The 15,304-nt window shown below is 37.5% G+C and overlaps 1 protein-coding gene across 1 annotated transcript in view; it reads left to right on the top strand.

Moving 5' to 3' along the window:
- Positions 1-2,885: 2,885 nt before the first annotated feature.
- tgfb1a (transforming growth factor, beta 1a) overlaps positions 2,886-15,304 on the top strand; it is a 32,545-nt gene continuing 20,126 nt past the window's right edge. Inside the window, exons 1-2 of the mRNA XM_056271036.1 lie at positions 2,886-4,169; positions 12,246-12,509. Coding sequence (XP_056127011.1) covers positions 3,845-4,169; positions 12,246-12,509 — 589 coding nt within the window. The 5' untranslated portion in view covers positions 2,886-3,844. The remainder of the gene's footprint in view (positions 4,170-12,245; positions 12,510-15,304) is intronic.

Raw genomic sequence — 15,304 nt, 5'->3', positions numbered from 1 at the left:
GTATCTATTAAGAGGTCCCAATAATCATGACTCCTGTATAGCTATTTTTGGCACTAGGCCTGAGGGAATAGAATTTAGGAAAGACCTAAAAGAAGATTTATGTAGGCCTAGTTATTGATTGCCTTTACTTCTCTTTTGGCGAGGCGTTTAATTTTATTACAGTGGAAAAGGGCTGATCCTCAAACACACAGATGGATTAAAGAGGTACTGAATTACATTCGACTCGAAAAGATCAAATTTACCATCCGTTTGTCCATATTTGATCCAAACATGGGTTTAAACAACCCAGCAATTTTTAGTGTAGCAGTAAATGTGGGAATCTTTAAAAACAACATGTAGTTACGGAGTAAATCCGTAGTCTTGTTAATGTTAGTATATTTAGTAGTTTACCTAATATAAAGTGTGACATCTTTATAATATCACAATTATTATTTTTAGCACACCATATAACAGTGTATTGGTGCATTCTTCCAATGCATGCATTTTTGTGTGCATTTCTATATTGATGTGTGCCTGTGTGGTTCTGTTTCAACTGTTGATGTAAATCCTTCTAATCCATGTCAACGTTTCTGTTATAGGATGAGATCTCTCAATTAGAGAGCTGTAATTCCATTTTTACCAGTAACAGTTTCAAATAGAGGGCTCTCTAATTCCAACAGAAACAAATGAAAAGAAATTCAATTAAAGAGCTCTTTACAAATACACCATTAACAAATAATGATACGTTGGTTAAAGGTCTTTTTTCCTTTTTTTAAAGAAAAATTCTAGGCGTAACACGGTTGAAGAAATGATCAGAAGGACTGCTACTTTGACACTTTCATGAGCACAATGGAAATAATCACACAGGTCTATGTTCTGATTCACAGTCCAGTTTGAGTTTGTGGGATCAAAAGTGCATGCTGGTGCCGGCTAGCGATCTCGCTGTTTTGGAGCCTGGTTTCCTTGGCTTCCGTTTGTGAGAAAGATCACAGGTCAGTGTTGGGTGTACCCACAAACACAAATGGTGTTGGACAGAGTTAGACCTTGTCCTACAGTAACCTGATGTAACATTACATTTAGATATGGTTTCTGTGGTTAAAACACTTCATCCTATTCCAACATGCCAAGATGCATACAAGTAAGGTAATACTAGTGTGACTTCCTGAGAAGTAAACACTAGTAGGATATAACTCTGGTGCATTCAAAGATGTTTTGAGCAGTCTGATGTGGTGTGGCCATCTGTTTATCTGACCAGTGGAAGGCACGGTAAGGGTTCATTATTTTTCATAATTTTTTATTTCTTGGCAGGCCAGTATAAAGAGCAGTAATAGGTATTGGAAATTGCATGAATTTATTGTTAAGACTTGAAATCAGCAGATGATTGAACTGCTCCTCAGGTCCACAAGGGGGTGCCAGACACACATGAAAATTGATGCTGTCAAAACAAATTGAAGCTGCTTTATTTTATGAGAAATAGTCTCTTTATACCTATGTCTCTATAGCTTACCAAAACTCAGAAAACACAATATGTGAATATGTTTCATTTTCAGACATTTAAAACAAACCAAAGAAAATCCAAATGAAAACCGTGCTAAAGTTTTACTAATTTTATGGATGCTTTATGGAAATGCATGATGGAATTCTTTCCCAGCAAAGTATACTGTAGATTCCCTTTAATCAAGCAGTGAGATTATCTGAGAACATGCAAATACCTGGTGTCTAGAGAGTTGATATGGTGTGTTGTGCAGGTTGAATAATTAAAATAAACAATTCTGTTAAGGTGCAAGCTTCAGCTCTTCCAGTACAGAGAGGACATTGTTATTAAAGAAAAAACCGTGATGCTCCTAAAAAATGTCTAATGCTCAAGCCAGCCAAATGTGGATTTGGATCACACGTGTCTAATATTTCAGCTTCACATCTATTTAATGACAAAGAGGCCAGAAAATAAACAGCAAAGTGAACATCAGCTCACCGCATTACATAAATGTGGCCTTCATAACAGTGTTCTGTTGTGCAGCTCGCCGGGGTTCAGTTTGGGAGTGTGTTTGTATAATAGAGAGCATTCCAGTGTGCCTGTCATCATCTTACCTTGGCACTCAGTTAATAAGGTGTGTGGTTTGTCCAGACGCTAGTGTCATGCCCATGTTATTTAGTCTGTCTGTCCTTTCACTGTGTATTTTTGTGTATGTGTGTCCCCCAAAAGCTGCAAAGGGCTTCCTGGCCAGTATAAGAGAAGTGCTGTGTGAGGAGCAGATTTCAGAGAGTCTGTTAGCCTCATTTCCTGGGCGGAGAGTTCTCGGCTTTATAGTGAAGCAACAGCAACCCGAAAACAGAGTGAGTGAGTGAGCATGAGTGGGAGAGAGAAGTTATTGGAACGTGAAGCTCTCACAATTAATTTTGTCACCAGCAAGCTCTGACAAGCGAAGAAAGGGAGTGTGTTACAAGAGGGAGCTGATATAAAGAGTGCTGTACAAGAGAGGAGTGTCTGAAGGACTTTTTTTACTGAAGCCAAAAGACATTGAAGTGGACAAAGAGTCGAGAAGAGAAGGAACTTTTGCACTACATCTACTGCTGTCACTGCTGCGGTTCACGTGCTTTTACTGCCTGGGCACTCATGGACGGTTCATTCGTTTCGCTCTTTTTGTTTACTCCATCTGTCACTCGAAGCTCGTGGGTTGGACGTGGTTAGTTTGATTTTCCTGACATCATCAGGGCCAAAACGTCAGGGTATTTTCCAAGAGGATCTGTTTTCCTTTCATTTCCTCTCAGTGAAATGAGATGTGTATGAGAGCAGTGTTTGGTTAGCCATGTAAATGAATCTTCCCACTTGCCTTTGTAGTGGGAAAATCTTGTTTGGTTGTAGTCTTCAAAGAGCCATGTTAAACATCTAAAAAACACTGTTACTTATTTTTACTGATGGATTGTGAAGCCTTTGCTCTGCATAGAGTTATTAAACTTGCTTAAACTTCTTTACTATGTTTTGAATGGTTTACAGCATTGCCAGAGCTCTAAAAGCAGCTTTTTTCCTAACATGATGTCTGCATGTTAAATTAAGTATTACTGTTATCTGATTATCTGGATGCTTCCGGAAAATCAATCTAAGATTTCTTAAGTGGACACAGCCCTTTGTCTTGTTACGAATGCAGGATGCAACACGATGAGGTTGTCTGGTTTAGTGAAATAGTTAAGCAAGACTTCTTTAGAGGTTTTTGTGTGAGATGACAAAACATCAAGTAAAGCATCAAGACCAGAGAAGCTTGGAGGGGTAAAAATAAAACTGAGTAAAGAGGAAAGTTAGTGAGAAAACAAGGTTACAGACGTGCCATTATATCCGGACCTCTACATGTTTTCACAGCGCGAAACTAGAGGAGAGAAAAATAGTCAGTCCAGACACATGGATTTGAACAAGCATTTCTGTGTTGCACTGCTAGCAGTGAGTCTGTGATAAAGTTGTGCTGAAAGGAAAACCGTTTCTGTTTATGTGTGTATATGTTTTTTGTTTTGTTTTTACAGATTTATGCTTACATATATTCATTGTGTAGCCTACTAATTGCATGGTCTTTGTGTGTCTCTAAGTTTGTTTATATGGGAGAGCGGTTGCTCCAGTTGGCTAAACTGCACTGTGCTGTCTGGATGGAGCTCTGAAACAGGCAGGAATTTCCCATATTAGACAGACATCAGCTGTTCTGTTGGCTATTATTCAAGGTGCTTTCCAGAATCATCATCAGGTAGCATCACCTCCATAACCTGCAACACTACTGTGTCTGTTTGATCCAAAGGCTCTACACCAAATATAGATTCTTGGTGAGCCTCTCTCCTTACTTAAAACTGTTCCAATAGACAGTGTGGGCACAGATTTGGCACCATGAGGTTCGTTTGCTTGGTACTGACGGCCCTGTGCATGGTGGCTGGAACGGGCAGTATGTCAACCTGCAAGACTCTGGACCTGGAGGTGGTGAAGAAGAAACGCATAGAGGCTATCCGTGGTCAGATCCTCAGCAAACTGCGCATGGCCAAAGAGCCAGAATCTGAGATAGACGACGATGGACAGAAGATCCCAGATTCCTTGCTTTCTTTGTACAACAGCACTGTTGAACTGAGTGAAGAAATGAAGCTGAACACTGTCCCTCTGCAGGCTGAAGATGAGGACTACTTTGGCAAAGAGGTGCACAAGTTCGTCATCAGGCAAGGTAAGAACTTGGAGGTGTCCTCTTTCTGACTTCTTTAGAGATATAATCTAACATCATGTCCTATTCATTCATGACAGTGTTGTATGGTGAATAATTTTTTGTGTGCATAATAATCACTGTATAACTGTATAATTACTACCTAATGACTGTCCACAACTGTATAGCCCAGTACCTGTGAGACTCGTCATAGACATAAACAAAGAGAAGTTGCTCCAGCTACATTGTTCATCCTCAAGACGAATGCAGATCTGTTTATTATCTGCTAGAGCGCCTAACGTTACGGACTGCAGATTTAAACTCACACTAATAAAAAATGTCTATTTATTTACTTAAATGGACAGTAGCCATTTAATTGAGTGGGATGATGTGCAGTCAATACAAAAATAAATTCCTTCATAGTGATACACCGTTTTATCCCTTAAATATTTTTACCGTTTACCAATTTTTCCCCCTAATTTTTTTTTCTTTCTGAGCTGATCCTTTCTCATTTTTCGCCACCTGAGCAAAAACATTCTTTATACCAGACCTGTACACGTATGTAAACACACACACACAAAATGGTTTCATTGTGCAGTTGTAACTTTTAACTTTAATGTGCCATTTCTCTGTTATTTGACCCTTGATGTAACTTAGTGGTATTAAATCATATTTTTTAAAACAAGCAATTGAGTTAATTAAGTTAATTAAGAAGTCACTAAATTAAGCACATTTTTAGGTTACCAGAGAATTTTGTACCAGGTTCGAGTACCAGTCCAAGAAATTCTATTAAAAAATCATTTACAAAATCTCCTGCAGGACAGTTCAATTCTTTACAGTAATATAATATAGTTTGAAAAAAATGAAGCAGTAACACTGACATGGTTTGGGACGACAATTAAGTGTTTTTATACAGTCAATTATAGGCTACTTTCAGCATTAAACCATCAAAATTAAATGATTGTTTTTTGCTTATGAATTTCCAATATTTTCTTTATCAGGGATTTTAAAACTTTTTAATGGCAAGGAGCCCTAAACAATCCCCTTGTGAGATCAATTCTGTATTAGGCTACTAATATAATAAAATATAGGCCAAATAAAATATAATTTTAGAGAAGTATTTATTTATATATCAGTTTAAATGCTTCATTTTGTTTTAATATTATATTATTATAATATAAAAACAAATGGAAGCATTTAAATAGACCTAATAGCTAAATATTTCCAAGAAAAGTGAATATGTGAGCTCTCCTTTATAGTAATCTAAACCTCCCTGAAACCCCTGTGGTGGAAGTGTGGAAGTGTAATTGTAAATCTCTCAGAGGTTTGTTACTGTTATGAGCCTGAGTCAGTTATTTCAACTTAATCAAGCCAATCTTCTTTAAAACATGATGAAGTTTTATATCACATGCCTTTTGCATGTCTGAGCAATATGTGTGGTATTTAGCATGTCCTGATTTTGCAGAGTTAGATGCGTTCCTGGTTCAACGTATTTTGTTGATCCTGGAACAACATTCCAGGCCGAAAATGTAGTCCTAACCCTTTCCCTAGCCCTAAACCTAACCCATAAGTTATCCCTACAATCAGAGGGAAATGACAACACTGATGTAGAAGCACCTAACCCTGGTTGTAAGCCTAAACTTGACAAACTATAAACGTGTCCCTCAAATCTGATTGGTTGATTGGAATGTTGTTCCAGGATCAACACAGATGTTGGTCCAGGAACATGTTGCACTTGGTGAAATCACGTTCTGTGGTATTTTTATAGCCTAGTTGTTATTGCTGTTGGCTTCATGCATTAGATTGTTAACTCAAAGGTTTAACAAGAAGTTCTTGCTAGGGGGTTGAATATTTTGAGGATACTTCGGTCTGTTCTGAACAATTAGGTTGTTTGAACTCTCTGACAGCTGTTTGTTCACTTTTTTTTTCTTTTTTTTTTCAGTTTTTGTCTTAGACCTGTTGTTAATTCATTGCCACATCAAATAATTTGGCATTTGATGCTTACCACTCACTTGCTTTCATCCCCCACCATCTGCACCCGCTGTTCCTCTTTAACCACTTCAAACCCGTCAGACATAGACATCAGACCTGTGATCTGATGCACACGTCATGAATAAAGCTCTAAAAAAAGAAGGGGCTTGTTTGAAGGATGAAAACCAAGGACAAAGAAACAGAGAAATACATGAGAGAAAATGGTGATAAGGATAGATGAGTCAGATTCGCTGTCCTTCTAATTCTGTTTTCTTTTTGTGTGTGTTCCTCTGGAGTTAGGGGCTTTCCTGTAACTTGAGCTTTCTCTCTCTCTTCTCTGTTTTGTATTTTCTCTCATTTCTTTCCCTCGTTTATCAGTCTGACAGTCCCATTCGACAGGAAAGAGGGTTGCTTGTTTCTGAGGTGTGACTAAGATTGGAAATATTCCTATATAGCAACCTTGAATTCCTGCTCTTGCAATTCCCCTTGTGGTACAAAACTTTTTCTTATGTTTTGTATTTGCATAAAGCTTTTTACATTTGTTTAAGGTGGAATACATTGATGCAATTGGAAGGCCTCCCACGCACAGTATTTACAACCATCCCTACTGTAGTAATTGATTACTTTCTCAAGGCAACATTACACTTGTTAGAGCCACACTTGTTAGTGGATAACTAGGTTTTTACATTTACTGAAGAAAACTGTGCTTGAACCAAAGAAAAGTCACTGCCACACTTCTAGATGGTTGCCAGGGTGTTGCACTGCAGTTGCTAAGATTTTGATAACCGTTTTAAAAGCATTGCTATGTGGTTGCTAGGGTGTTCTGCCATGTTGCTGGGTGGTTACAAGCAACACTGCATAATTTGAGGTATAATTCACATCTGTTGTGTAAACAGTGTGGGGTGAGTTGTGTGGAAATTGTATTTTATTTAGGGTTAGAGGTTGTTCTAATAGCAGAAATAGTGTGCTTGCCTTACAAAAAACAATAATAATTTATATAATACATTTAAATGCATTCAAGAAAGCAGTAAAATAATTTTGACCTTTTGAACATGAATAGAAAAACATCTTATGTATAGTGTTTTTCACTTTTTTCACTTTAACAACACGTGTGTATGTCTTGAGTGTACAGTCCAGCTAAAACAGAATAAAAAAGTACTTTTGAAACTTATAGTTTCATAGAAACTGTAGTTTTATCTGGAACCTTAATTTTTCCTAATGGCTTGATATCTTTTTGTTAAAGGTAGAAAAAGATTTTGCCCACACTCAAAAAAATGATATGTTGGCTTTACTTAACTTTTTTATGTAAACAGGTTCCACCGGTTCCACATAACTATGTTTCGTTAAACAAACATAATATGTTCATGTAACTTCAACATCATGGAATTTGGTCATTTTAAGCGACCCAATTAAACTCTGAGCTAATGAGTTAATTAAGTGAATAATTGAGTGATGATTGAGCATTATTGAAGACACCTGATGTTAACAAGCAGAATCTCTGAAGGAGAAAACCGGAATGTTTAAGTCACCATTATGGAGATAAGTGTGTGTTTTAGTTGGGCTCTTGACCATTAACTTATTAACTTTAGATTTTGTTTGGTTGCTGTACATGAGTTATAACAGCCGGATGAACAATGAGCTAAGGAGATCTGATGTTGTTGGTTGTGTTTTAACATAATCATTATTTCACAATCATTTGACCTCAATCACTGAACTTATATTGAACCCAATTTCTGAGTTAAGTTTACCTTACTGTCATTGTAGAGCATACTATTTTTAGCCTTTTCAATGAAATTCAAATGATCAAATCAAGAAATAAAAAATAAACTTCTTAAAAAATATCCTGAGTAGGCACACACAGACATCAAGAATCAGCATATGAATCTCAGCAATGGTGACAAACACATCATAAGCTCATTATTTATTCATGCAGCAATGCATGATGGGAGCCATGAATGAGTTTTGATTGGTGGCACCCAGAATGCACTGCAACATGCTTTATAATTGTCACCATTGTTGAGATTCACAGGCTGATTCTTGATGTCTGTGTGTGCCTACTCAAAATACTTTTTTAGGAAGTTTCTTTTTTATTTATTGATTTGATCATTTAAATTTCATTGAAAAGTCTAAAAACAGTATGCTCTACAATGACAGTGCTGCTATTAATCGTAAGGTAAACTTAACTCAGAAATTCGGTTTAGTGTAAGTTCAGTGACTCAGGTCAAATGATTGTGAAATAATGATTATGTTAAAACACAACCAACACCATCAGATGACCTTTGTTTATTGTTCATCCGGCTGTTATAACTCATATACAGCAACCAAACAAAATCTAAAGTTAATAAGTTAATGGTCAAGAGCCCAACTAAAACACACACTTATCTCCATAATGGTGACTTAAACATTCCGGTTTTCTCCTTCAGAGATTCTGCTTGTTAACATCAGGTGTCTTCAATAATGCTCAATCATCACTCAATTATTCACTTAATTAACTCATTAGCTCAGAGTTTAATTGGGTCGCTTAAAATGACCAAATTCCATGATGTTGAAGTTACATAAACATATTATGTTTGTTTAACGAAACATAGTTATGTGGAACCGGTGGAACCTGTTTACATAAAAAAGTTAAGTAAAGCCAACATATCATTTTTTTGAGTGCATAGTTTACTGACCATACAATTGTGTAATCATAAATTATGCTGTCAAGAGAGCTCTCAATTTACAGCCATGTCCTGCAGGCATGCCTAATGTTCCATATATTTTTTTAGAATAATAAGTCTGTTTTATTGTATATGTGCTGCTTTTCATCTCATGCTATCACATGTCAAAGATTGTGCTGACTGCACAGCTCATCAGCCAGGAAAGTGTGCCATGGCTTAATATGATTGGAACAGGATGGTTGGGGAAAGAGAGAGTTGTGATTCTATGGAAGGCGACAGTAAGAGGACAGGAAGGGTTAAACATGTGTTGGAGAGGCAGATTTTTAAGTCTGCTGGAATCTGGTTGCACCCACTACTAATGATAGGTCTGTCTCAGTGCCTGTTAGGACAGCTGTCCTGAGCTTACCTGAGCACCAGCCTATGTAAACACACACACACAAATCCCACTCCACCCTCATCTTATCCACCATACAAAGAGCAGTTCATTTAGTCATGGACACATTTTATGGGTGACCACAGGTGTTGATACATGGGACCCATTCTGAATATTCAATACATGATATCCCTCAACAGTGGATGGTGAATAGAACATGCCCTTAATGTGTAAATAAAAGCTTATTATAAATAATTAATTTTATTTCCCATTGCTTTAGAGACAGATTTAAACATCCTATGAAAGCATGTGCAGGTCACATTTCACCCCATAGCCAAAAGAAAACAAAATAAATTATATTAAGGCATATACTGTCCTATCAGCCAATTAAAGGCCTTTTAAACCATTCAAGAGCGATAAGACCCAAAAGAGATCTCAAATTGGTACTGCCACGCTGTCTGTGAAGCGGCTCTCTGTGCACGCACACACAGTAAGCAGCTACTCATACAGCGTGGCAGTACCAATTTGAGATCTCTTTAGCATCTAGCATCTTGAACAGACAAAAACATACAAAATGATGGCAAAATGGCCAGTCTTAAATGAGTTAAAAAACCTTAAATGAACGTAAACAGTTGAGAGAAAATCGGATACGATACGCGTTGTGTGCATAAGGTCTTTTAAATTGACAGCAGCCTAACATACCAGATGCATTCTGTGTAATTAATTTTAATCAAAGAACAAAAGACAAAGAGAAAATCACTAACTGCTCTTGACTGAATAACTTTTGCAGCTTTAATAAGTATTAATCTATATACTTTATACAGTGAAGACAATGGAGTGTTACTTTACATGTGATTACTTTATTAAATGAGGTCTTTCTTGCCTGAATTCTAATGTTCGGCCTACCTGAAAATCTTAAAGCGCTGTTTATTTAATTAGCATCTTTGTGCATAAATAAATAACCAGTAAAACCAGTAAAACTGTGTCTGGATGTTTTACTGGTTATTTTTTCTTTTTTTTTAAAGCAGTACAACAAATACTACATTGACTTTTTAAAATCTATTATTAGTAATATAATTTTATCATCTGTCAAGGTTTGACATGGTTAGTGTATTCCACCCATCCTCCTATCCTCTAGCAGACGACCAGCATTCTCTGATGGATCTCCATCATGTCAGCATCTGCTCTCAGAGTGACAACACTGAGCTTTCAGCAAAGGAAGTGCCGACAAACAAGTCCTGCCTTTAAAGTGGACCTATTATGCAAAATTCCCTTTTACATGGTGTTTGAACATACTGTGTTGACAGTGTGTGTACACAACCATCCTATAATGATAAAAAGTCCATCCACTCCTTTTTTAAATATCTATAAATCATAGTGCCTCGGAGTCGGAAAAAGCCGTTCGCAGATTCTGGGCAAAGTGACGTCACTTTGACAGGCCCCGCTCATGACTGTTTACGGACTCTGCTGTATTAGCATAGACCCTGCCCTGATCAAGTTGTACACTGTCCGCCATTTTCTCCAGGCTTGAACAGCTATGACAACAAGAATGTCTCGTAAGCAACTCAGGTGTTTTGTTGTTGGATGTAAGAGTGAACATAGCAGTCTTCATGTACTCCCGACATCAGAGCTGCTGAAGACGCAGTGGATTAGTTTTATTTTTGAAAGGAATGCGCCCCCACATGCCTAAAATCAGTGGTATAGTGCAGGGTATACGCAGGTATACGGCGTATACCCACTTATTTTTCAGTCGGCATTGCGTATACCCACTTCTAAATCCCCTCTGATGCGCATCATTTAGTTGCTAATCCAATCTCGTGAATAAAAAACACCCAGTCAGGGTCGTACCCCTAATATTAACTCTAATTTGTTGCAGCAATGATTCTTCCATCGCGACGATAACTGACCTCATCTGATCTGCTTCAGCACTCAAACACCCGCTCGTCAATGTCAAAATGTTTGAGACCAATCAAAGCATGCAGGATTTTTGTTCACAGAAGCGCGAGCCAAGCGCTAATCTTAACGCGACGCTTCACTTCAGTTAACGATCATACAGTGCGAAATAAGATGCAAGTAGCTAAAATATACGGCTGTTTTTCGATAGAAGTTTTAAATGACTGACAGAAATAATCAGTTTGATCAAAGACAGTGGAAACTATAAGCTCAATTTAACAACACAAGCACCCTATTAAATATATTGCCATTATTATTGTATAAATATATTTGTATAAGGTTTGAATGTGTTCGACTTTTCACTGTTTGTATCACTCCGCTTGTCTGTGTTTGCGCAACTTGCATCATTAAGCCAGAAGGCGGCGACAAGTGACTGTCTTTATGAGTGAGCAATTGAACCATTAATTGTCCAGATGAACAGATTAGTCCAAAAACATTGATTAATTTAGGAAAGAAAAAGTAGCTGAAACTGGAACTGATTCTCAAGTTTAAGAATCTGATCAAATACTTCATGCTTTTAAAGCTACTGTTGTCCATTTTTTTGGCCATCAAAACACCTTAAAATGCTCATGTCGAGATCAGGAAAATCAAAATTTTCTCTCTTGGGGGGGCTGCATACCCCCCGGGCCCCAACCCCTATCATTTATGGGACCTGGGTATTTAGAAAAACCCTGATATGCAAGAATACTAGTGATTCTATATGGTCTATTGTATTCATTATATTCTATATTCTACAGTCTTGCATATTCAATGCTAATGCAAGACTAGTCTTACGTCACTGTTTATAACAAAGAGCGTTAATCCTTTGCTGGGACGCTTAAAAAAAATATTGGGGGCATAAATTAAGAGTATACCCACTTCTCCATGCACCACTACATCACTGCCTAAAATAGTTTATGTCTGAGCGAATCATTTTACCCCAGACTGCTTTGTGAATGAGGGTCAATACAAAGGGACAATACAAAACACAGGTTTTGTTAAAAAGTTGTTACTCAAGAATGGATCAGTACTGTACCACCTATCGTTACGGATATAAAAAAAAAAATCAGTGCTTTGGTGGTTTATCTGACAATAAAAGTGGTCTGTTGTCTGAGCTATAAAATAACCATGAACTTTTCTTATTATTTCTCACTTTCTCTCTAGCTCAGAATGGCACAAAGCATCAGATGTTTTTTAACGTATCACAGATGAGACAGAGTATTCCGGACTACCGGCTGCTGTCTCAAGCCGAGTTACGGCTTCGGATTAAGAATCCCACCATGGACCAAGAGCAGAGGCTGGAACTGTATCATGGAGTAGGCGATCAGGCTCGATATCTGGGCACCCGCTTTGTCTCCAAGGATTTGTCCAATCGCTGGCTCTCGTTTGACGTGAAACAGACGATGACAGAATGGCTGCAGAGTTCAGGTAAGGTCATGGCTGCATTCAGCTAACATCAGTTGCAGTTTCCCAATAGCAGTTGATGACTACATTTAAAATAACCATCCTTAATTTGTGCTCTTGTGCTCACAAAAAAATTGGTTAAAACAGTCTACTTTTTCTTGACTGTCTATTGTGATAACTCAAAACCTCAGTGAGACAACAATGCAGGATACTGTTATTAATGCTGAGATTAGAAGAAATGAGCTATAACTGCTTATAGACAGTGCTTATTGCTACAGTTGTGGAACTTGTCCTCTGGGGCCATGTGCATAATCATAGTCATTATGTCACGACTGTGTCTTAAGAACTTTTATGACCAACTAGCAGTTAGTCAAGGGGCAATCAGTCTTAATTTTCGGTACCAAATTAGACCAACCTACGTTTTTCTGTAACTGACTTGAATTTTTTTTTAATGACTAACTTGTAAGATTGTAGCAGTCTATGCAACTAGTCCCTGGAAGACAGTTCTGGAACACAGATTTGTTTCTTGGCAGACTAAAGACATAAAGCGTTTACTACAGTTTTGCTGGAAATACTAAGTTTTAACTCTGTTCACTAGGGGTGTAACAAATTGTTGTTGATCTATGATCCAACTGTTGCTGTTGACCCCTGCCAGATTATTAGGGAGTTCAAATTCAGCACAAAAAGCTGTCCCACGGTTCGGAACGCGTGTGATTCGCAGATTATTTGGAAAGTATAACCATCATAGAGTAAAAGTTGATCATTTGCATGTGTTTTTAAGTCTGCCAATTTAAAAATTCAAGCGATTTTAAATAGCGATTCATTCAAGCTCAAGAAAATGCAAAAGAGAACTCAATTCAGCATTCGTGCACTATTTTCTGTGCGCACACACAGAGCCGTGAGACAGCACGTAAATTGAGTTCTTATTCTTGTATATATATTTTTGTGCTTACATGTCCAAACACCTTGTAAAAGTGAATTTTGCATAATATTGCTTAGGTGAACATTTTTTGGACTCAGAAGTGGTTACTGTTTGGGTGATGACAATGACAAACTCCATATTTTTATACACTGGAACTCTACTTTACCATGGTAATTTTTAAACAACGATCACATCAGTGTGATTAGCATGGTGTGTGATATATGTAATCATACTGCTCAATTCAATTCTGCTTTCACGCTTTAGCCAGAGAGAGACTCGCTCAGCAACACTTGTCATCCTATCACAACTGATCAGTGTTTTCAACACAAATAATGTTTATTTTTAGATATATAAACACACAAAAGTACTTCCCAAAATATTTATAGTTTTAAAAATAAACACCGGTGTCTATGGAAGTGCAATAATAATCAAGAAAAAACTTTTTAAACAAATTTGACAACTTGTTTTATTCACAACAGTCACACTTTGTTTAGGTCAGTATAAAGTTTGCTCAGTTTTTCTCCAAGGTCACTAGCAACTTAATTTCATGTCTCTGGAGAAAATGTCATATTATGCATAATCGTCATAATGACAGACTGCGACTCAAGTCGAGGGCTGAGGTGATTGAAGAGGATGCACAGGACATTTTTTGCTTCAGCTGGCCTTACAATCAGCCTTCAAATTTTAAATAATTTAAATAATGTAAATAACTTCCAAAAATGAGGATAGACATATCTACTGTGTATAGCTTTTTCAGGATTTATTTTTACTGGGGCACAGCAAAACTTTACTGGGCCTCGTGCCCCACTGTGTTACAATGTGCACCTATTAGAACAATGCTAATCTATTCTGTACTTCTATGAATTCTATTGAGAAACCATGAGAAAAAAGGTGAATAAAGACTGAGAGTCAATGTTCGGAAATGATGAATTATTGTTATGTTTTGAACTATGCTGTATAGCTGTGTGTTTGTTTACTCCTTAAATTGTGCACCGCTCTCCCCTACCTGTATTTCTGTACTTTTGCTGTGGTATCGAATAATTAAAGTGTTCTTTAAAGGGGTCATATAATGCCATTTTTGTACAAGCTAATATGATTCTTTAGGGTCTAAATTAAAAGTTTGTAATATACTTTAATTAAAAATTCTCATTACTATTGTAAGAAAACTGTTATTTTACCTGGTCAAAAACAGCTCTGTTTTCAGCACGCCGTTTCAGTGCATATGACTTTAAATGATCATGAGCTTTGCTCACCCCGCCCCTCTGTTCTGTGCGTACACGTTTGTAACACAATAACACAATAACCATAACGCGTTGTTCATTATAAACGTGGGATTATGAATTATATTGAGAACGTCGTACATAGAAAACATGCCGTAATGTACCCTGAGTGTAAACCTTAGACTCATTCATCGTGAAGCGTGCAAGCGATTTGCAAAGATATAAATATTAATATAAAGGTTAATAAAACGTTACACTCACTTCAGTTGTTCTAGAGGTTCAGCAGGAACACGAATAGCTGGTACCGATCCTTTTTTCATGAGCAGCTTCTTAGCAAAACCAGCTTTATACTGATCCTCGTTTATAAAGCAGTCTGCTGAGAAATGATTCGCGCAAACATGAGAGCATTGACGTTGCTCGTGGGGAATATTCCCTTCGAAAACAAACTCAGCCACTGCGTCTTAAGCGGTTCGGATTTAGGAACATTAAAATGACTGCTGTGTTCGTTATTGCACCCAAGAACAGAACACCAATCGCTTAGACGCCATTCTGCTCATAGACAGTGCTCCAGCATATCAACAATGACAGCGCCGGTCCGCGCAGACTATGATTGACAGCTGGCTCACGAGCGAGGGCGGTTCTGTGTTGAAACCTGGCTGTCAATCAACAATCGCGGG

This window comes from Rhinichthys klamathensis, unplaced genomic scaffold (genome assembly GCF_029890125.1).
Source record: "Rhinichthys klamathensis goyatoka isolate OS25496 unplaced genomic scaffold, OSU_Roscu_1.1 h1tg000014l_1, whole genome shotgun sequence".
NCBI classification, from domain to species: domain Eukaryota; kingdom Metazoa; phylum Chordata; class Actinopteri; order Cypriniformes; family Leuciscidae; genus Rhinichthys; species Rhinichthys klamathensis.
The sequence above is the reverse complement of the archived record's forward strand: the minus strand, read 5'-3'. Positions and strand labels throughout refer to the sequence as shown.